At 47.2% G+C, this 22,973-nt stretch overlaps 1 protein-coding gene across 20 annotated transcripts in view; it reads right to left on the minus strand.

Moving 5' to 3' along the window:
* ZMYND8 (zinc finger MYND-type containing 8) overlaps window positions 1-22,973 on the minus strand; it is a 108,532-nt gene that overhangs the window by 33,962 nt on the left and 51,597 nt on the right. For 9 of the 20 annotated variants that reach the window (XM_090286516.1, XM_090286523.1, XM_090286520.1 and 6 more), the window contains 5 exons: window positions 21,215-21,270; window positions 18,762-18,839; window positions 17,407-17,522; window positions 12,507-12,988; window positions 3,322-3,462 (listed from right to left, as the gene is read on the minus strand). In XM_090286516.1, the coding sequence (XP_090142642.1) occupies window positions 3,322-3,462; window positions 12,507-12,988; window positions 17,407-17,522; window positions 18,762-18,839; window positions 21,215-21,270 (873 nt within the window). Of the gene's footprint in view, window positions 1-3,321; window positions 3,463-12,506; window positions 12,989-15,179; window positions 15,258-17,406; window positions 17,523-18,761; window positions 18,840-21,214; window positions 21,271-22,973 lie in introns of all 20 variants that reach the window. The other 11 variants (XM_090286530.1, XM_090286512.1, XM_090286513.1 and 8 more) reach the window with 3 other exon arrangements.

The following is a 22,973-nucleotide window of genomic DNA, read 5'->3' on the forward strand; positions in this document are numbered from 1 at the left end:
GACCCGTCCCGCTGGCCAACTTACCCAAGGACACGGGAAAATCAAAGCAGGACCCTGTCTTGAAGCATTTCAGTTCCCGTAACCCAGCTGAGAGCCCAGGCTATAGAGCAACACAGGCCAAACTTCACCGCGAACCGTGTGTGATCCTGGGAGGGTAACCTGACCTCTCCGGGCCCCGGTTTCCACCTCTGTGAAATGGAGCTATTACCTCCCTTGAAGGTGGTTGTATTTTTTTAGGAGCTTTCATTTGTACTGAGCAAAATCCACTTTGGGGGGAATGTGGTTCTAAGTCTTAACACCTGCACAGATTTCTGAAGCCAGCATCACAAACAGAACACAGGACAATTCCATCTGCCACAGAAATCCCTTTGCCGTCTGCAGCCAAACTGTCCCCACCCCCCACCCCCTGGCAATCACTGATCTGTTGGCCATCTCTATAACTCTGCCTTTTCCAATGTAATTTTTAAATTAAATATTTTTTGAGATATAATAATGTCACCATCATCCCTAATGCTGTCTCATTTCTGTCTGCTCAAAGAAGTTACACAGACAATAAACATAATCCAGTCCCATAAAGCATATGCCCTGTCCCAGGGATGCTTGAGAACTATTTAGTGTTTCCCTCCGCTTTCCCATTATTTTTTTTTTTTTTTAGGTTTTATTTATTACTTCTCAAGAGAGGGGAAGGGAGAAAGAGAGGGAGAAAAACATCCATGTGCGAGAGAGATACTGTACATCGATCGGTTGACTCTCGCACGCCTCCAACTGGAGACCTGGCCTGCAGCCCAGGCATGGCCCCGACTGGGAATTGACCGGGCAACCTTTCGGTTCACAGGCCGGCGCTCAACCCACTGAGCCACACCAGCCAGGACCACTTTCCCATTTTTCCATCCATCCATGACTTTTCACTGGTCCCTATCTGATTCACTTTCCGGGAGGTAACAAACTCCAGCCCTAAAATGCACCCAATTCCCAGTGCTTCCGTTCCCACTGACAAACGAGGCACGTGTCCCAGAGCCTGGGAAGAGCTAGCGGAGAGCTTCTGCATGGGAGGGGCCCGGGTTCCGTGGTGGCCACCCCGCAAACACAGTGCAGGAAGAAACCGTGCACTCCCGCCATGGGTCAGGCCAAGCCGAAAGACCACAGGGTCACGAGGACGCCCAACGACCACCTGGCTCAGGGAAGGAGCTATTCCTGCCACGCACGACTGGCAGAGAGGAACCGTGACCGTGAGAACACCTCCACACAGCAGCGCCTTCTGGGGCGTGGAGGCGGGAGGAGGGTGTGAGAAAGCAAACCGCACTGCTGAGGGTGACGGCTATTCCCCAGGGCAGCAAATGGGCCTCCTTCTGTTCCAGGGAGCAGTTCCCGCCGGTCCACCCGAACGGGAGCCCCTAACGCCACGCCCTGGCTGTCTGATCGCACCTGGGCTGCACTGACAGGTGACCCAGGAGGAACAAGGCCCTGCGGCCTCGACAGAGACACAGGCTTGCTCCAACTTGACCACCTTCAGGCTCTGTAATTCTGGGCACCAGAAACCTCCTCTCCAGACCTCAGTTTCCCCATCTGTAAAGGGCACTGCAGGACACGAGGAACCGGGAAGGCGCTGACTGACCACCTCGAGGACAATGCACGTGTACACGGGGTGGCTTTCTTTGTCCCTTGCTCCTTTCAGCCTTCTCTGCTGACGTATCCTAACTCAAGGGTCCCAGGGCCCTTACTCTTCCCATATGCCCCAGACCAGGACCTTAATCTCAGCACTCCTGCCACGGGAGCTGGGCTGGGGGTTGGGGGGCACCGTCCTGGGCAGTGCAGGAGGTGTAACGGCATTCCGCATCTGCAAACACTACCCCACTAAAGGCCAGCGGCAAGCATCACCGCCCTGCCCCCCTCGCCCCAGTGCTGTGAGAACCACAGCTCTAACCCAGCCTTGTGCATAAATCAAGGTTCCCGGAATGACACCTCCTGCCCTGACCTGGCCTCTGGGGCACCCAAACGTACAGAATCTAAAACTGCGCTCTTGGTTCCTATTTCTCCTGCCAGAACCCATCTGTCAACACAGTTACTGGAACAACCCAGTAATTCTCAATGGTGGGGGCCTGTTATATGCCCTGCAGGGCGTTCAATAGCATCCCCGGCTTCTCCCCACTAGACGCCAGCAGCATCCCCGGCTTCTCCCCACTAGACGCCAGCAGCATCCCCCACTCCCAGTAGTGACAACTAGAAATGTCTCCAGACACTTCAAGTGTCTCTTGTGGGGAGGGAGGAACTGCCCGCAGGTGGACAAGGACTGGCCTCCACCCTGTAGCTAAGAGGTCCTCTGAAAATGCTCAGTCAGTTCACATCCTTCCGCTGCTCAAAATGGAGTCCCCAAGGTCCCTGTGCTCTCTGACCTCACCTCTGAACCTCCCCCTAACCACTGGGACACACCACCTGGGCCCCCCTACTACTCTGGTAACACACGCAGTTCATCCTTACCCTAAGGCCTGTAAATTTCTTGTTCCTTCTAGAATATCCTTCCTCCGGGTCTTGGCATGGCTGGCTTTTCCTGTCATGCAACTATCCCCTTAAATGGGCCTTCTCTAACCCTTGCACCCTGTGAACCACTGCCTCTTCTCCCACCCCCGTCCTGCCCATCTCTCTCCTTATCCTATTTATACATTTTACCTTATGGCACGAGGTGTCCTGTTTATCTGCCTTGATTATTCTCTGTCCCTTTCTAGAACCCCAGCTCCCTAAGAGCAAGGCCCTTGTTCACCATACTCTGCTCCATGCCTGAAGCAGTACACAGCACATAATAGATGCTCAATAAAAATTGGGAACCACTATTAAAGGAATCAATAAAATAATAACTTTAAAAAATGAAGTCATCAGCATATCCAATGCCAATGTTTGCTAAAGACTTTGGCCTAAGGGATTGCTTTAAAAAAAAATAGAAGAGAACTGAGGAAACAATATATCAGAATACACTGCACAGAAAAAAGGTAAATACAGATTCATAATACTTGATATAGGTCAAGTATACACATAAAACTTGAAGTATATATTGACATATATGAAAGCTGGGTTACTATGGTCAAGGGCAGGTAAGGTTGTAAACACTGGCCTAAGTGACTTCATGAGAAACAGCTTTGCACGTCATCAAGCCCCAGGAAATCCCGTGTTCCCTTTAGTGATCGCTCTCTGTGTTCACCTACGACACCGTTTAATAGTCTGCTCAAAGAGTTCAGAGTTCAAGAACCACACACAAAAGAGGACATCGCAGCTTGTAAAAATATTCATAGCAGCCACAGAAAGAGACTTCCAAAAATTCCAACTGACCCAGGTTAAGGTTCAGGATGCTTCCAGTGGTGCACATTTTGTCCGTTTTGGTCGTGACCGGCGTGGACGCTTGAGGAGAGAAAGGTTTCGGGCTGCCGGATAAACTCCCTGCTTGTCCCGTCTTCGTGGAGGCCGGGGACGCTGAAAGAGTGCGGCACTTGTTAAAAGACAGGTTTACAAAGAAATCAACAAACACAACTTGCGGGTGTGGGGTGGGGGAAGGCAGAGAAACTGTATCAGGTTGCGAGAGGCACAGACGGGGTGGAGCAGGCAGGGCTGGCCATTTATTCCAAAGCAAAAGGCTTTCGCCTGATGTTAAACCATTAAAGCCACAAAGGAAGGAGGCCTCCCCAGTTATTCTATGAAACACAAAGCTCTAAGACAAATCGGCTAAGCTGCCACTGAAATTAGCTTGGCCCGTTCGGGTGTAAATCTCAAAATAAACAGCGATTAAACCAGCCCCCACCACGGTCCAGATGCAGAGACCAGAGCCAGGCTTACAAATGGCATGTCATCCGTGTGCTGGAGACGCAGGGGCCGGCTCCCACAGCTACTGCACCTGCCAGGGGCCAACTTGACCCCTCTGGAGAGCTTGGGATTCCCATTTCAAAGGTTCTTCAATTCTCAAGGAAGCTAAATTCAGTCCCAGATGGAGTGACGAGATGTTAGTAAATTAGATCCCTTTTACTGTGTTTCATACTTTGATAGGAGGTTGGAGAGTCGTACCCACTCCCAAGGCTTTTATAAATACCTTCGAACTACTGACATCCTGCTCCCTTGACCCTCATCTGCTGGGCGGGGACAGGAAGGACAGAAACCAAACCACTTAAAGTGAGGTAGTTCAGAGGGGCCACCTAGAGCCTCCTAGAGATCCCTTAGATCCTGCCTCTGGATATTATGGGGACTGTCCTGTTACTGAATGTATGACAGGCAACCCAACAGCCAGCTCACCTTGGATGCACACGAAGCATCGGCTGAGGTGATCTGGTGCTTAAGAGAAAGTTGCTGATGGCCAAGACATCAGGCATCAAGATGTCATGGGGACTTCAAAAATGCTCACCTCAGTTTCCTCAGCGGCCAAGCAGGGACGCTCAGAGTGAGGATTCAATCGGATAAACTTGGACACCAGCTTGGTTACTCAATACACACGAGGTAACCTCATGGCAGGTGCCAGGACCGGCCAACCCCGGACTGAATGTAACAGAGCGGGAAAGACTTCCAGATGCAAAGAGTAGTGGACTCAAGCGTGGAATGGAAGCCAGATGGGGCACAGATCGCAGCTCTGCTGCCAACATCCTGTGTGACCTCGGGTAAGTTACCTAATGTCTCCGAATCGCCTTTCCTGGCAACAGCAAAGAGGAATACTCACAACATAGTAACAAAAGGAGGATAAAAGTACCTAACCCTCATCAAGCTGTAACAATCACCTAAATTAATCATCTGAACATAAGTACTATATTATGTCTGCCCTTAGTGTCTGTAGTATCCTTTTCTATCCCCTCATTAACTTCTGGGGCTTTGGTTTCAATCAGCTAAACCAGAGGTTCTCATTCTGGAGTGATTTTTGCCCTCCAGGGCACACAAGGCTATTTCTGCAGACAGTTCTGGTTGTCAGACTAGGGGACAGGGTGTAACTGGCACCTAGTGGGTGGAGACCAGGAATGCTGCTAACATCCTACAGCACACAGGACGGCCTCCTAGAACAAAGAATGCTGTCTGGCCCCAAATGTCCCCGGTGCTGAGTTGATCAGCCCACACGGGGACGAAGCAGCTGGGTCTGTGGAAATGAAGGGAGGAGGTAGGGACGAGATTAGGTAATCCAGTCAAACTGGCGCTTCGCAAGTGCTCAATAAACACTCGAAGTTATTTCAAGAACCAAGCTTTTTTAAAATAGTACATTAAACCAATATTACTGTAAGGATTAATGCATGCCTGGCCCAGCACGCAACCTTCTCTCAATGAGTATTATCACTGGTACGACCCCCTGGGGCTGTAACCTCTAGTACGGTAACAAGCAGAACTGAAGGGCGTGTTACACAAACAAACGTGAATACATGAAGTTAAAGACATTTTAAAAGATTTAAATATTTCCAATAAAAGCTTTAGTGTTAAGATGTTTGGTTTATTTTTTTAATCATTCATTCATTTATGTTCTACCTGCTTCTAAAAGATTTACAGGGGCTGAAGAGACGGGTATAACGAACTCCCCTTGAGGACTACTGACCCAGCTTTTCTAATCATCCTCTGAAACAAACTAACCAGCATGTCTAGCCGAGAGGGTCTTACTGAGCCCACTAGCGAAGCACTGCTGGGGGCCGCAAGTGACTTTAACAACGAAGCCTAATTGTAAAGGGAACAAGAACAAAAAAAATATGGAAAGATACCATCATAAGAGGCCTCAACCAAGTGAGTCCACAGTTCCCTGCTTAACAGATTCAGTTTAAAAGGTAAAAAGGAGCGCACTGGCTGCTGTGGCTCAGTGGACGGAGCGCCAGACTGTGAACAAAGGGTCACCGGTTCGATTCCCAGTCAGGGTACTTGCCTGGGTTGCAGGCCAGGTCCCCAGTTGGGGGCACGTGAGAGGCAACCACACATTGATGCTTCTCTCCCTGTCCGCCCTCCCTTCTCCTATCTCTAAAAATAAATAAATAAATAAATTTTTCTTTTCTTTTTTTTTTTTTTTTTAAGAGACTGGGAGGCAGCCTACCAGAGCCCTGCCCCATTTTTGGTCCTGCAGAGGCTTTCAGCAACATGGTCAAGTCATTATCTTTATAACTCTCTGCGTGCATGTGTAGTGAAGAGAAATAACTGAAACAAGCCTTAAATTTCACAGACATATGCCTCCTTTGTTTCATACATGGGATCAATAAAAAAATTAAGTTTCCATTGTGGAGAACACTTCAGTATGGAGGTTTAAGAAACACGTTTTAAGGTTTTGTTAAGCACCGCGCTTGGGTACGGCAAGAGCAAGGGCGGCGGGAAAGCAGCAGTTTCCCGTGGAGACAGGCCTGGCTCACTCTCCACCCGGCAGCCAAGGGCAGGGCCACCCTCAGAGACGTCGAGAACCAAGGCCCGTGCCCACCCCAAGCGCCACATGCCCCACCCACCCAATCTGGGACAGGCCTGTACCTGCCTTGACATTATCAGTCCACGACACAGCCACTCGCCATGTCATTCAAGGCCACTTCAGCTCCTCCTTTGAAGTCCAGGCTACTTCAGTTCCTCCTGCCTCGATTTAGCCAACTTTTCAGCAAGGCCTCTGAGCACGACTTCCAAAACACACACCCCCCCAGATCTCTCCACTGACCGGCCCCTCCACAGCTGTCACCCTAGTCCAGGCATGCTCAGCGGGGCGATACGGCCCTCCAGGGGCAAACAGGGGTTCTAAGGCAGAGAAATCCACGCAGTGTGCAAACAGAACTACAATTCTTCTAAATTTCACCAAGGTCCCCAGGTATGTACCCAAAGCAACTGAAAACAGGTATTTGAACAAATCCGTGTATACACATGGTCCCAGCAGCACTATCTGTAACGGCCCAAAGGTGGAAACAACCCCGGTGCCCATCAGCAAACCAGTATCTGCAAAATGGAATGTTACTGGTCCATAAACAGGAATGCATGCTGCAATGTGGGACCTTTAAAATCTTTCAAATGGGTACAAAAATACATGTCAACATAGAAAAATGTAAATAAAGAATTCTGTAATCATACGACGCCAGTGAGGTTCAACAGATATGCTCTTAAAAAACTGTTACTCTGGCTTCTCTGTGGCCATCTGGAGAAACATGTAAACTACTAGACTGGCCAAAATGCCTACAACACTGAACATTAGAAAGTTATATATAAACTACATTAAGAAAACAAACTGGTGTATCCATTTCAAACATTCGCCTCCTGGCCAGCGTGGCTCAGTTGGTTGGAGCGTTGCCCTGTAACCTAGGGGTTGGGGGTACGACCCCCTCCCCGGTCCAGGTGCACGCGATCCCAAGTCCAGGAGCATATGGGAAGCAAACAATCAATATTTCTCTCTCACATCGATGTTTCTCTCTCTCCCTTCCTCTCTCTCTAAAAGCACTGAAAGGGTGTCCTTGGGTGAGGATAAAAGGAAAAAAAAAAAATTGCCTTCACACTACTTCATAAAACCAGGTTTCTTCCCCAAGTAATGTCTCCCAAAATTCAGTCATGACCCCAACATGTCATACTCATGTACAATCTATACACTACTGACCATTAGAATTACATGCACTAACATCAAAAGAAGTCAAAGAAACATTGCTAGTTGAAAGAAGTAAAAAGCTTAGCATATAATCCCATTCCATCACACAAAAAAAGGTATTATCAATGTGATTATATACATTAAAAAATCTGAAGGAACAGCCAATTCTTCAGAGCTGTCACCTCTCAGGATAGAATGATGCTATTAACTTTATAATATTACATTTTAAAAGGAATATTTTATGTTCAAAAAAAGGAGACAAAATTAAATGTAAATACTGAAGAGCTTCAAGGATAAATGTGAAGCCATCAGAATTTTGTCAGAGCTAAAATGCAAAAGAATGATACTTTAAATCAATAGTTCTCAATAGGGAATGCAGGAGAGACTGTGTCCTCCAGGGGACACTTGACAATGTCTGGAGACATTCTTGGCTGTCATAATTGTGAACAGGTGTGCTACTAGCCTCTCGTGGGCAGAGGCCAGAGATGCTGCTAAGCACCCCACAGTGCACAGGACAGCCCCATGGCGGAGTTATCCGGCCCCAAATTAACAGTGCCAAGATTGAGAAACCCTGTTTTAAATCACTCTTGACATTTTCAAAAGCAAAAAGACATTGGGAAATGCTTGTTTCAATTAAGCTTTGAAACGAATGCCAATCCTTTTATAAAGCCATAAATCTTGCCCAAAGGAAGAACTAATGGCCTTTGAAGTCACCAATAATTTAATAAGATTTTATACTTTGATGTGCAATTCACAAGTGTGGGCTCAAACACATCATTTATTATCTACATTTACAAAATCCTAGCCTGTGCTAAGTCTTGTTCTGACTACATGAAACATGAGTCTTAGAATTAAATTTTAAAAAGTATCCTTTCCTTCCCTCGCACCCCAACCCTCCAAGGGGGAGAGGGGGGGACAGGGTGAAGGAAGTATTGATTCATGCTAAGTTTCCTCCACTTATAAAACCTTGGAAACAACCTTTGTGTTCAAAGTGCTATCTTACACAAGTCTTGGTGGCAGAACATCACTGAACTGTCTATGATGGGACAGAAATACTGTGTTGAAGGGTTATTTACTAATACAAGGTTAAGTTAAAACAAACAAACAAACAAAAACACTAAACAGTCTACACTGGACATTGCAAAACTGGTGAGCCATGAACCAAGTAGTTCACAGATGCATTTGATGTAACACATAGTTTTTTTTAAAAATTTGAGCCAATGTATACAAGGTATTTAAAAAAATATTTGAGACTTCTCTTGAACAACCAGAAATCTGGCAACACTGAGCACCCATTCCCATGTGGCTACAACCAGGAGCAGGAAAAGGTCCTAGTGTCCTTAGGTAAAAAAGGCATAGCCCATAGCGTCAGGTACTGCTTTGGGAAGTGTTACACACACGCACGCACATGTGTGTACATGTTATCAGTCACAATAAGGAGTGTATTGCTGCTTCAGTTCACCCCAGTCCCCACCACTTCCCAGCCTTACTCCTACCCATACCCGCCTTACCTTCAAATTAATAACGTGACTTATAAACCAATAGGGAGAAAGTCCTAGAAACTAAGGGCTGACAGTGAAAGGTGGTATAATGTGTGGCTTTAGTCTTTGTAAATAACAATTCTTTTACAACAAATACATATTGATTTCACAATAAAAAAGGAGTTTATGAAAACGTTTTCCCAACTCCCTAAGCAGTAGCCCTAAGCGATGAGGCTGAAGGGCCATTAGCTCACAGGGTGGTGACAGCCAGGCCCCAGGGCCCTAATGCATATTAATGACTTAAGCTGGGACCCCACAAGCAAATATTGACAGAGGCATCAATGCTGGCCAGGAGGTCTAGGTAAAGGGGGAATGAGAAAAATCACTGAGCATATAAACCACTCTGACCATTAAGACAATGGGATTCCAGGTCACCACGAGTGAAAGGCTTCTGGCTAAGCAAAGTGCTTCTTGGAAGGCTAAACCCACTTCTAAGGATTATAGACACGATTCTCAGCTCCTCCATCCCCGCATCTCCCAAAAGGAAGGGCTTCTAAACTCTCGTAAAAATGTTATGTAATTGCAATTTTATGTTGCTGGTTACAAATTTCTCATTGCTGTAACTAATATGGCTTTTCTGTTCCTGTGGCAATCTTTTTTTTTTTTTTTTTAACACAGTTTTGGATAAATCAGTCTTGTCTGATTGTGGCAGCATTTCAACAAAAATTCCACGTCTTCCACTAACTGCTACAATCACTGCAAACAGCAGAGGGCAGTAGAGGGCAGTGAAAAGAAAACCGGGTCTAGATTCAGTATGTGGGAGTGGGAACCCCGGCACCTCCCTAACACTCTTCACAGGGACCGCAACTCGCCTTCTGTAAAAAGGGGAGACAGACTCAGTTTCTCTGTCTGTAACAGAAGCTGACAGACTGACCCATGGGCCAAATCTAGTAGACCACCTGTTCTTGTATGACCTGCAAACTAAGAAGGGTATTTATTTTACCTTCTTTAAATGGCTGGGGGGAAAAAAAGTCAAAAGAATTAATAGTTCAAGAAACATACAAAGACTACAATGTTTGCTATCTGGCTCCTAGCAGAAAAGGGAGCAATCTGTAAGAGTAAAACATTTTTGAGTCTTACTGTCTCGTCCTGAACCAACTCATTGGCTGTACATGACTCATGCTTAGCCAGATGACCCAACCACATGCCCCCAAGGGGATTATATTTTGGAAAAGGAACTTTAAAGTCTTATCGGCACCTAAAAAGCTACTCAGACGATGAGGAATTCTGTCAGGACTTCTAATGTCACTTCAACCTCTGTACCTCCCAAGGGAAGAAGGAAGCTCAAGTCAACATATTATGTGTGTTCTTGTATTCATGTAAAATTACATTTCCTGAACTAGGGAGCAGGGGAACCATGGGTGGGTTCATGGGCCCACCTGTGTTGTTATTTTACAAGTTATGTATTCATTTCATGGATTTTAGAAAAAAATACAACACGCAATTTAAACACCAGTTTAGACATTTCACTTATTTAGCTTAGGATGAAGCTACGTGGAGGTTTAATGTTTAAGGATGTTAATAAAACAGGTGGTTCTGGATCATGGCAATGAAAGTTCAGGTGACAGCGACTCCTGGGATGGCTGCCGAGGTTGAAACACGCCCTGCTCAGCAGCGTGCTCTCCCCGGGAACTGCCGGGCTGAGGAGTCTGCGTGGTTACAAACCACGTTCTGGTCAATGGAATCGTGCCATGGAATAGAAGTAAGCTTTTAAGGATTCTGGTCAGGGGCTAGAAGGCGAAGGGAAGTTCTGCTGAAATTGTCAACCCAAGTTCTGTGGTACCCAACTGTGAGGACCGAGGCTCACCTGGCTATGATCAGAACTGGAGAAAGGAACAACAGCCTTTATTTTCAAGAACCAGAAGCCACTGGTACTTAACTCTCTCTGCTCCACCAACAGTCATTTTAGAAACAGCTACAAGCAGTACCTGAAAATAACCAACCAACCAGAACCAAGAAGAAACAACCCAAATGGGTGGGACTGCGTTCACAATGAACTAAGTTCCTATCGTTTTATCTTCTGAGGACTTCCGTGGTCTCTTGAAGAACCGATGCCTGCTCCTTCAAGTTCTTAGTAAAGGGAGGGAGGGAGGGAAGAGGGAGAGACGGAGTCTGCAAGGCTATCCAAGGTCAACGCTTTGGCAGGAAGACTAAGCCCGGCAGTCCAACCTGTACATGTGCTTTATTCATTCTGAAAAAATATTCTGAGATAGTTTGAGCTGACATTTAATCATGGGCGATTTCACATAAAATATTTTAATGTCATAAATGCAAGACTTCCCAGGTCTCTGGAAGAATGTTAAGATCTAAAAACCATGCGTCCACATTCCTGCCTCGGCGACCGTGGGCTGAAGCCCCTGAGATGGGGCATGTGCCCTGGGGTTCACCAGTCCAGTCCCCTCAACAGTCTCCCCCGCACAGAGCCTGAGGGTCAGCTGCCTTTCCCAGCATGCTTAGTGTGGAAGCTTCTCTGGGCCCATGGCTCTCAAAGGTAGAATAACAAAGAACAGACAGTGAAGGCCATGGCTCAAGAAAAATGAGTGGAAACCTATTTCCCTGTGGAAGTTATCGCGTTCTTAAGTACTGAACAATACAACCAAAATACAGCCGGGTAGAAAGCATTCAAAGTCACCGTCCTTTCTGCACACTCAGCCAGCACCCCTCGTGGGCCTCACCTCTCCTCATCCACACAAGGCATTTGACTCGCGGCCACCGTAAGAAATGATAAGAGTCGTCAACATTTTTGCGGCGGTTACTATCCCAGGTACTGTTCTAAGCCCTCTGTGGCCGTGGGTTCATTTCATCCTTCCGAGAACTTCAAGGGCAGCCCTAGTATCGTGATGTCACAGGTGAGGAAACTAAGGCATAAGAGGTTAGGGACCTTGATTCAAGCCACACAGGCAGAGGTGGCAGAGCTGGAATTTGAGACCTGTGTCCTCATTCTTAATTGCTCAGCTGGAGCACATCTCCAAACTGCAGGACGGCCTGTTCAACAAGGTGGCCTTTAAGGAGTGAGACAGCTCTTGGGGGAAGTATTTTTAGTTATCTTGCATGTTTCTCTGATATTTCAGCACTAAATGATGGGAATGCATGGTTTGGACAGAAAAAGAATGTTTCAATTAAAATAAAATTTTTGAGAAAGAAAAAGCTGGTACGGGAACCTGTGGTGATTAATCTAAGAGGCAACTGAGCTGAACTTGGAAGGGTGTCTAGCCATCTCCACCTGCTTCCAGGAATGACCTGCAAAATGGCCCGCAGGAATCCAGCTGCGTTCCTCATTTTAAATTTAAAATCTGCTCCACTGGCGAAAACCCCACAAAGCTCCCTTTGATTCTGTGACGCTGGCCAGCTCGGGTCCGCTGGGTGGGCCACCCACGGAAACCCCACATCCCCAGGGCCTGCTCCCCCCGCCCCTGCCCGGGGCTGACCTGTGCTCTTGTCTAGAAAGTCCATGGACTCCTCGCTGGCGCTGAAGTGGCTCGACATGGCCTTCTTCTCGAGGTCCTGCTCCACGTCGGAGCCCGTGTGCACGGAAGAGTTTGTACTCATGGGGGAGCGGGGCATATCTGACAAGGAGATCCTGCGGCCGGTGCCCCCGCCCAGCATGGGCTTGCTCATCAGGATCTTGGGGGACGCTGTCATGTCGAAGTTGAGCTTGACCTTCTCCTGCTTGTCTATCCTGGCAGCGCCAGCGCTGGGGTTGCTGGGGTCGAGCAGCATTTGGTACTGACTGTTGGGCGTGTAGGGCGTCCTGAACGGAGAGTAATTAAAAACCCCAAACTTCCTGCGGATGTTCTCCACGTACACCTCCATCTCCTGCATTGCACTGTTGAAGATGCTTTTAGTCTTTTTCACAGAAAAAGGAATTTCTTTAGACATGAGGTAGCAATTATTTATCGGAACCCAGGCCCTAGGAGGGCAAAAGAGAAAGACAGGTTAAGTCAACGTTAGTCAATTCCAAAACTTTTATTTTTAACTTTTCTTTTTTAAATATACTTCATGGTGGTAAGAACACGTAACATGAGTTCTACCCTCTGAACCAATGTGTAAGTGTATAACACAGAACTGTTGACTCCGGGCACAAGGCTGGACAGCAGGCAGATAGATCTCTAGAGCAGCGGTCCCCAACTTTTTTGGCACCAGGGATCAGCTCCATGAAGACCAGGGGGGTGAAGGGGGGTGGTTTTGGGATAATTCAACCACATTCCATTCGAGCGCACCTCCTGCTGTGCGGCCCGGTTCCTAACAGGCCTAGCCCAATAGCAGGTAGTGCGGTCCGTGGCCCAGAGGTTCGGGACCCCTGCTCTAGAGTATATTCATCTTGTTTAACCAAAACTTTATACCCATTGGCTAGTAATTTCCCATTTGGCCACCCCTAGCAACCACCATTCCACTCTGATTCAGATTCTGCACATAGAAGGAAGCATGCAGAATCTGTCCTTAGGTGACTGGCTTCTGTCACTTAGCAGAATGTCCTCGAGCTTTCCGCCGAGTGGTGGCACTTTTTAAGGATGAAGAGCATTCCCCTGTGTATACGTACCAATTTCCCTTCTCCATCTATCTGTCGATGGAACCAACATTCCAATTATTTTCAGAATCAGAATTGTTTTTTCCCTTAATGGAAACCAAACTAGCCTAGTATGCTTGCCAAGGTTCTTAAACGCATACTCCATTTATTTTTTTAAATGACTTAGTTTGAACGGTGAATAAATGATCCACTTAACAAACATGTTCTGTCATCAGGACTGAACGTTGAACATGAACTTAGCCAAAACATTAAAAGGCTCAATAGACTCAGTCATTTTAATGCATTAAAAATAATAATAACTCCCCTTTGGCTTTGGGTTGGTAGAGAATAACGAAACAGTCACTGCATCCTGGACCACAGCTCCCAAGAAAAAATTATTCCACAATTTCACTCTTTTGCACTCCAACAATAAAAAGTTTTCTTTTAAAACTGGAGTTCTCCACAGGAGTAGGAGAAAATGTTGGGAAACCATAACCCTGAAAGGAGGAGCGTGCTTTTGAATGTGAAGATAACTCACATGGGAAAATAACGAGAAAACGGCCCCTCCGCCCCCAGGTATGCGCCCTCCACTGCCCGGGCTGCGCCTGTCTTCCCGCCTTCCACGTCCCCCACCTCCGTGTGCCCTGCAGAGGCTCCATGAGAACATGGGCTGCTTTTCTGGAATCAGTGACCCCAGTGACAATAGTCAGGAGATGGGCACACCGCTCCCGTGCTCGGCGGAAGGCAGAGCCAAAACCGCAACATCCAAGATGCAACTCGGTCGCGGTTCATCCCCCAACCTCAAGCCACTTCGCAGCTGGGAACCTGGTGGGAGTGAGCTTCCCAAGGCGGCCTGTGCTACCCGGGACCATAAACTCAAGCCTGGCGTCAAGCTGTGGAAGCCAATGAACTGCGAGGACGAACAAAACCCACGTCCAGCCTACGGCAAGCGCCACCTGTCCTACCCGGGTGCTCTTGTGGAGGAACCTGAGCCCGACTCTTGCAGGCCTTCCAGGGTTTCAATGAGAAACAAAATAGGCGCTTCTCACATTACGTTTTACCCAAATTTTAACGGTCGGCATCTCACTCCTAGTTTTAAAAGAAAAAGCAACCCAGGAGAAATGATGCATGTCCGGGGGGGGGGGAGGGGGCAGTTCAGGGCGCAGGCTGTGTGCACCTCCTGGTGAGGCTAGACTGGGACACAAACTAACACTGAGCACCCCCAAGAGCATCTGCTCCCTCCGAGGGCTGGCCATGAATGCTTCTCGCCCATCCCAATGCGCGGCCGTCTCCCTGCAGCCGGTCAGAACAACCTAGACTCCGGGCATTACATCGGGGTGGGCAGGGGTCTGGGGCGGACAGGGCAGATCTGGGAGCAGTCAGGATCCCCGGGGCTGTCTGCAGACAAGTGACGCCCCTGCCCTGAGCCAGCCTCAGCGCTGTCATTGGGGACAGGGAGGATGAGCTCCAACCTGGGGGGGGTGCCGCGGGGAGCAAAGGCAATGCCCCGGTCCCGGCACCGCCAGGAGTTGCCGAGCCCGGCGGTCGCTGGGACCGCGTTGCCCCCACACTGTTATCTGTATCAGGGCCTTACCTTTTTCTTCCCAGGTTCTTAAGTGCCTTCACTGAAGCTGCTTGGCAAGTGATTTCAGGAAAGTGAGTGTTTCTTTTCCTTTAAGCAGGCCCCGGAAATAGTCAAAGGAAAATTAGATTTGCTTAACAACAGAAAGCTGTGGGGGGGCAATGTCATGAGAGGCCACAGAGTCACACAGCGGAGCAACTGTACATCTTAGCTCTGGGCCTCGGATTTCTTATCAATAAAATGGGGATAAAAGCAGGTTTACAAATGGCCCTGGAAACAGCGCCTGCTGCGCAGTCGGCCCTCAGTTAATGCCAGCTCTGTAGGAATTTAACAGAATATTTTCTATATTCTTACATAATATGGTGTGCATCTATGAAATAAAACCAAAGAAATCAAAATATTTTAAAGGACAGAAGGCATGTGATGAGACTCTTCAGAACATGCCTGGATTTGCACTAAGAGCCTTCCCTGGCTCTAGGATTTATGAACTTGACAATGAGCATGTAATGATCTGTGATATTTCTTATCCTGCTGTCTGGACCTATTTTGCTGACACCTGTCCAGGCTCATGTTTTGGATCTACAACCCCAAAGCAAGCTCCCTGCCAAAGGGACAGCATGTTTCCCCTCTTGCAGCCTCCCTGTGATCCTCCCATCAGGTTCCCGGGTCTGACCCAGAACAGGCTACGGACACACAGGCCCCATTCTGCTTCCAGGACACCTCTGTGGAGGGAGGGACACTCATCCTTTTAGGAGTGGCTTCCCCAATGGCTGTCAGGGACCCCCTGCCCAAGGCCGACTGCAACACTCCTGCAAGGCCACCACATTGTCACTCCATCACTATGAGTGTCGGTAACACCTTGCCCAATGCACTGCCCTCACCCAAAGCAAACGCAACCGCTCAGCACATTCCCTCTGAGGGGACAGAAGACACCAAGGGGCCAAAGAAAACCTTACGGACGTCAGACTGGTGCTGCTGCCTTTCTGACAAATGTAGGGGCCCGCTTTGGGGACAACAGCATCTGGAAACAGCTCACAAAGCTCATGCCCCTAAGCCACCTTCAATAGCTGCCAGGTAGGAGTACGGGGTCCGTGCAGAGCGGCTCAGCTATAAAAGCAGAATCAAAGACTCTAAGGGTGTCCCTGGCTGGTATGACTCAGTGGGTTGAGTGCCAGCCTGTGAACCAAATGAATGAATTTTTAAAAGATTTCCAACAAAAAGGGTCAAAATCAAATAAAGGGGAATATTGTACCTCCTAGCAAACCCACGGTCATCTTGGCTAACTTCCACTTCGCCTCCTGACACTGGACGGCCTGGGCTCCTAGTAAATGATTTTGTACATTACTTTGGAATTCGCTCTTTTCTTTGACTTGCAAGATGACAAGTACAAGTTAACAACGAGAGCAGTCCTTCAGATTCCAGTGCTGTATAAAATTACCAACGGCATGTTCTGTATACTCTGTGGCTGGGGATAATATTTAGCATTACGTCTTTTAAACAGTCTCCCCTACACACTCCCGTATTTTGTCAAACCACTTGGGGAGCCTTCCAAAAGGCTTTGGCCTTATTTAATCAGAACTTCGCTGGCTAAAACGGAGCTACACTGCTCAGGGCCGCTCATCCCGGTCTACCTGCTGTTCTCAAGCACGCGGGGGGCTGTGCTCAAAAGGGAACTGCTAATCGCTGGAATAATTTACTTCGCTGCAAGCGAGGGAAAGGGGAAGGCAGAATGGCTAGAAGAGAGGGCTCACACCTGTCAAAACACCAACCCCTTGTAATTTCCCATTTTAGCTTCAGAGAAAAGGAAGGTAGGGGGGTGCTACCCAGCACCATGATAGGAGGTCCGTTTACTGGCAATCTGGGGAAATGCTTCTGATCCCTGAGAGCATTATTTTGAAACCCAGTTGGCACCGTGGTTTGATTTACTCCAGAAAAAAAAATCTTTTAAAAAAGAACAGCAGCATTTACAACAGCCTTGGACCCTTATTCCAGGGCTGGTTTCACCAACAAAAGCAGGAAAGCAAGATTCTTTCCTCATTTACCTGGAAAAACTGAAGCCCACGCATTACCAGGCTTAACACAGCACAGGACATTTGTAAACTACTGAATACAAGACCACCGGCTGGTGTCGGGACAATCAGCGCAACGGTAGCCATGCCCTGCGCTCCTTCTCGTCCCCACTGCCAGTATCAAAGGTTCGGTGACCGCTACACGTCTGTAGCCCGTTTTTAACTCCCACCTGTCATGTTGTCCAAAGAAACGGGCGTCAACCTGCCCGTCTTTATCCCTCAGAGCTTTTGCAGGCCAGAATGGGAACCCCTTCAGTTTGGCCCAGACCAAGGGATGCGGATTGCTCTAGGAAAAGAAAAACAAAATCCAGAGTCTGTATGTATTTGACAACTAGATACGCACATAAAGCTTGGGGTTTGGGATAAAGCAAAGTAGAGGGGATAGAGGTCACAAACTACAAAGAGTCTCCCCAAGTGATGTTCCCTATGGGGGGCCCGTAGACCGGGGTGAAGATGGGAATGGGGTTCAATGGTGAAACCAGGAACTGAGGCACTGGGCTTGAACCCTGGTTGCGCTGTTTTTACCTGGGTGGCCAGGATTCCCCCCACTTCTGTGCAACCCAGAGACAGGAACACTTACAGCCTCTGTTAAGCTGGAGGATTACATGTACATTGTGTATCTAGATTGTAACAGGGGCAGTATTAGCCACTTTTATTCCTTACGGAGAGCGACTCAAACCCGTAACGATTGAGCCCTGGCTGGTGTGGCTCAGTGGACTGAGCGCTGGCCTGTGAAGCTAAGGGTCACGGGTTTGATTCCTGGCCAGGGCACAGGCCTGGGTTGCGGACCAGGTTCCTGACTGGAGGCATGCGAGAGACAACTGATCATGTATCTCTCGCACATCTATGTTTCTCTCCCTCTCTCCCTTCCCTACTCTAAAAAATAAATGAATAAATAAAATCTGTTTTTAAAAAAAGCCTTCACGGAACAGACATGAACTGTGCTTTCACTCTCAAGTTGACCTGCCCCATCTTGTCCCCCAACACCCACCCCCCACCACCAGCAGCAGCAGCAGCAGGAGCCCGCTCTCTCTCCAGAGAAAACCAGCTTGGAAGATGCAGCCCTACGGGCCAAACAAGGGTGGTTTTCCTCCCCGGACCCCCCACCTCCATATATGGAGAGACCATGGACTTAATCCAAGGAGGCAGAAGGAGGTAGGTCCGAATGTCTAAGAACAGATCTGTAACTGACACATCCGGTTCACACTCACGTCATTATCTGCATTACGCTGGCGAATCCACACTCTCTCTGATGAGCTCCCTTTCCCTCTGAATCCTGCAGTCTGCCCAGGCAATACATCTACTTATCGTGCCACCTCTGACAGGTGAACTCCCAGCCGAAGAGGCTTCTCCTACCTCTGCTACCTTCACTCGGCCATAACTTTTATCAGTAAAACAGATTATTTAAAAACTTCGTCCCTTCATCCAAAGTTCGGCTGAATGAGCCACCTAGAGAAAGCAGTCCTGGGTGGCCAGTCATCCAGGCATAGAGCTCAGAAAAGGAAGGAAAGAAAATCCAACTTACACAAGGCTCACAAAACCAGTTATCACGTTTTTGGCAAGCAGCTAAATAACACTCTGGACATACTTCGATTTCATTCATCTGTAAAGCAAATAACATTAGCTGAACGAAGTCACACAATGCGGAGTTACCTCTCACCAACCCCAACACTTCCACCCGGCCCCGTGCCACCACCCTCTCCCTCTCTGAAACCTGTCTCCCGGCCCCCACTGTGGTTCATTTCACATGCAGACTCAGCAATCAGAGCCACCTTCTACACACACAAATACGATCCTGTCCCTCCCTCATACCAGTGGTTCTCTACCAGGGCAGTTTAACACCTCCAGGAATATCTGGCAACTTGGCATTGTCTGGAGACATTTTTGGTTATCACAGCTCGGGGCTGGGGGAGGGGCCAATTGCGATGGGGACCTATGACATACAGATGTACAGGATAGTCCCCATAACTAGGAATTCTTCAGCCTCAAATGTCAGCAGCGCCAGGACTGAGAAGGTAACAAATAAACCTAAACACTCGATCAGTCCCTTCAAGGCCAAGTGTGATCTGAACTCGCGCACCTGTCTGAGCTCCCCACTGCCTTCCAGCCACTCTGGCCTCCACTTGCCACACTCAGCTTCTATGCATCTCCCCTCACACCATCCAGAGCAGTTAGTTAATACCATGCTGCTTATTTTACTGACAACAATCTGAAAATTCTATTACCCACTATCCCCTTCCCTCTTGAGAAAGCGCATTTCCCTAAAGTATCATCATGACTTAGAACCAAGGGCTATCACAGATCTGAATTCAGACTCCACTATTTTACAGAAGAAAATGACGTCCCAAGAAGTCAAGTACCATGGTCAAGGTCTCACTGCAGCAAAGTGGCAGGGCCAAGATTTGAATCCAGACAGTTGGACTCCAAGCTCATGCACTTCACCACTGCCCTGAAATTGCTACATCTTCCTATCCCACGTGTGACTTACTATCACCTCCTGCATCTCGCAAGGTGCCAAATACACAGCAGGTACTTAATCATTAATTTTATAATTATAATTTGTAATTATAATTGAAAAATGAATGCTGGAATATAATACCTCTTTCTACCCAGTCTACCTCTATTATAAATGTATTGTGTAGAACAAAGGGGGAAGGAACATCAAGTCCAGGACAGCCCTGGCCTTGAACTCCACAAAGCAGCAGTGTGCTGCCAACAGGTGGATTCCAAAATGCCAGACAGACAGTATCTGGGTTCAATAAATTCTACCTCAGGGCACCCCACCAATGAAAGGCCTATGCTTCAGCTCCCAAATCCAGGGAAACAAACAAATGCCCAAGGGGAAAACAACTGAACAACTCACCCACACAGATCTCCAAACCACCAATTAACAGTTATCAAAATTAGCCCACGATCGCTTGTCATCAAAGAGAAGCAACCAAAAACCAAAGTGAGATGCCGCTGTTTTCACTGATCACAGTGACTGAGGGGAAACCATATTACATGTGCTTTTTCCTATTAGAACCGGAAAAAACACAGAAAAACTACCACACTCGTCCATTCCAGGTTGTAGCATAAATGGCTACAGCTTTTCCAAAAGACAATCAGAAAATAAATACCTAATGCTTTGCCATGTTTACCACCTTGGACCTGGTAGGTACATTTCTAACAATTATACTAAAAAAAAATCATCAGAACAGCCAAGAAAAATTCTGTGCTTCTTGTGTGTTTAGTTACCTAGGAAAACACTCAAACTAAGTAGGAAATGTAGTTTAGAAAACTATCTATGTAAATATGTAGAAATGAACATATCCTAAGCTATCTAAATGTTTTCCTTATGAATGAATGAATGAATGAAAGTGCACAGACAGGGTGAAGGCCATTACATCTCAGACTTCTACTCCTACAATGGGGTCTCATAAAGAAAGCCCTCCTCATGCCATGTCTGCCACCAGCCTGTCCCACAACCACTCGACACTCAGGGCCCACGCCCCAAGAGGTCCGAATTATCCACACCATCAAACCTACTGGTATCTGCAAGAGGGACAGACTTCAGGACACCTGGGCTGCTCTCTGACAAAGAGTCAGGATGTTTCTCCAAATAATATCAAAAACCAACCATCTTCTGCAAGAAGACTGAAAAGGACCTGCCTCAATGTCACAGACTGGGGGGAGAAGACACTATGAACTCTAGGCAATGAAGAAAACTCAGGATGTCCAGTATTTGACCATGACGCAAAGCTGAAAAAATAAATGGTCATTTCTATCTCCTTTAGGTCGTGGCTAAGGTAAGGGTGCTCTATAACATAGTGCGGGTCCCCTCCTTGTCACTTTTCCTTTTCCTTGAAGAAAGGATGAACTGTCTGTGCCTCAGCAAATTCTAAAACCACTCTAGCTACCCACTGCGAGATTCTGCACATGAAAATTTCAGCCACCCCAATCCTCCCTCTGGAGGCCACAACTATGGGAAACACATACCTCATGTTCACAGATTTTGATGACTACTTTCGCTATCTGCGTCAATTTGTGATTTCCTAGGGGAATAAGAAAATAAGGTTAATTCAAATGGAAACATGTTAACACCCAGTCCTGGGACTATAATTTCCGCTAACAACCTTTTAACTTGCTTTCCCCCCAGGACAAAGTTTTAAAGGCTGAAAACCTTCTAATACCAGTTCAAATTGTGTGACTTCTCCCATGAATGTCAGCCAGTCTTTGATGCCCTGATGTCATCTTTTCTGAAACTGAGCAGTTTGTGGGGTTTCCCTACAAGTCATGGATTAATATTGGAAAAATGCTTTCACATTTTCAAGGCTCAAGTCAGTGAAGAGGAGGCCTACTCCATCCACTGTGCCAGACTCCAACCCAAGAAGAGTATTGGGGAAAGGAGACATTTAATTAAGTAGCTCTGGTGTCCTCACTGCTTCAAAATACATTTCTTGTTAATGCCTCAAGAAGCCGTAATAGGAAAAAGGTATGAATATTCCCATTTCACTAATGAGTAAGCCAAGGTTCAGATAAGTCATGACTTAGCTAATGAGTTAAAGATGGCCCCAGATCTAACTCTAAATCCTTCACCTTTGCACTAAACCAGAGGACAAGATGGTCAGAAAGCCACGTTTTCTTCAAATGTTACTACTTTATTTTCAGAAGTTGTATATTTGTTGGCAAAAAGATTTCACACACATACATAAACACCTAGATTTCTGGCTTGCCTTGAAAACTCACAAGATCTGAGAACTCTTGTCTCCAGCAAACCATGGCGTGTCCGTCCAGTGGCAGCCCCGCCAGCCCAGGCAAGAGTTCCCTGTGCTCTGCGGTCTCCTGCTCTCCCCAGTCAGTGCCCATCCTGGCTTGTGCTATGTGCTTCTCCAAGCTGTTCTCCTTCACTTGTTTATAGGTTTGAGTTTACAATCTTTATACAAGTTCTCAATGCCTTGATTCTCTTCTCTCCCTGCACCCCAACCCTCCTACTGAGTGAGGTACTAATGCAAAACGTGTGCTTCAAGCAAGCATCTACCCATTTGTACAGCATTCCTTAAACATTACCTGAAAGTCTATGCTAGATCCAAGGATATACAGGGAGCAAGACATGGTGTCTGTCCTTAAAGAACTTACATGCTGGTGAGCAAGTCAACAAATAAAAACAGTACCGTCCAGAAAGTGTAATAAATGCCGCCACAGGGAAGCACAGGTCCTGTGACAGCCGCTAACAATAGCACATGATATGGTCTAGGTCACGAGGACTAAGAAACTGAGACTGAAGCATAAGAAAAAGCCAGCAAGACAAAAAGGTAAAGACTATTCCAGCAGAAGATGAGAGGACTTGAGGGACAAGAGGAGCAAGACCTGGCAGGTCACTGGAAGATCTATTGGCCAGAAAGAAACCAGAGAGGATTGTGGGAGAGAAGCTGGGGCAATTCGGAAAAGTGCCAAGAGGAGATTTTTCTGTCCAGAGACTCAATCCCCTAAATCCACAAACACACAACTGACAAAACTTTATCCAGAATATAAAGTTCTCCTACAACAATAACAAAACATAAAAATCCAATTTTTTAAAGGAGCAAAATATTTTAAAAGGTATTTTACCAAAAGATACACAAATGACTAATAAGCACATAAAAAGATACTCGATGCCATTAGTCACTAGAGAAAAGCAAATTAAAATCACTAAAGCGTACTATTTCACACCTTTAAGAATGGCTAAAAGTAAAAAAACAAACAATCCCAAGTGCTG

This window comes from Furipterus horrens, unplaced genomic scaffold (genome assembly GCF_987537825.1).
Source record: "Furipterus horrens unplaced genomic scaffold, mFurHor1.1.pri manual_scaffold_8, whole genome shotgun sequence".
Classification (NCBI taxonomy): domain Eukaryota; kingdom Metazoa; phylum Chordata; class Mammalia; order Chiroptera; family Furipteridae; genus Furipterus; species Furipterus horrens.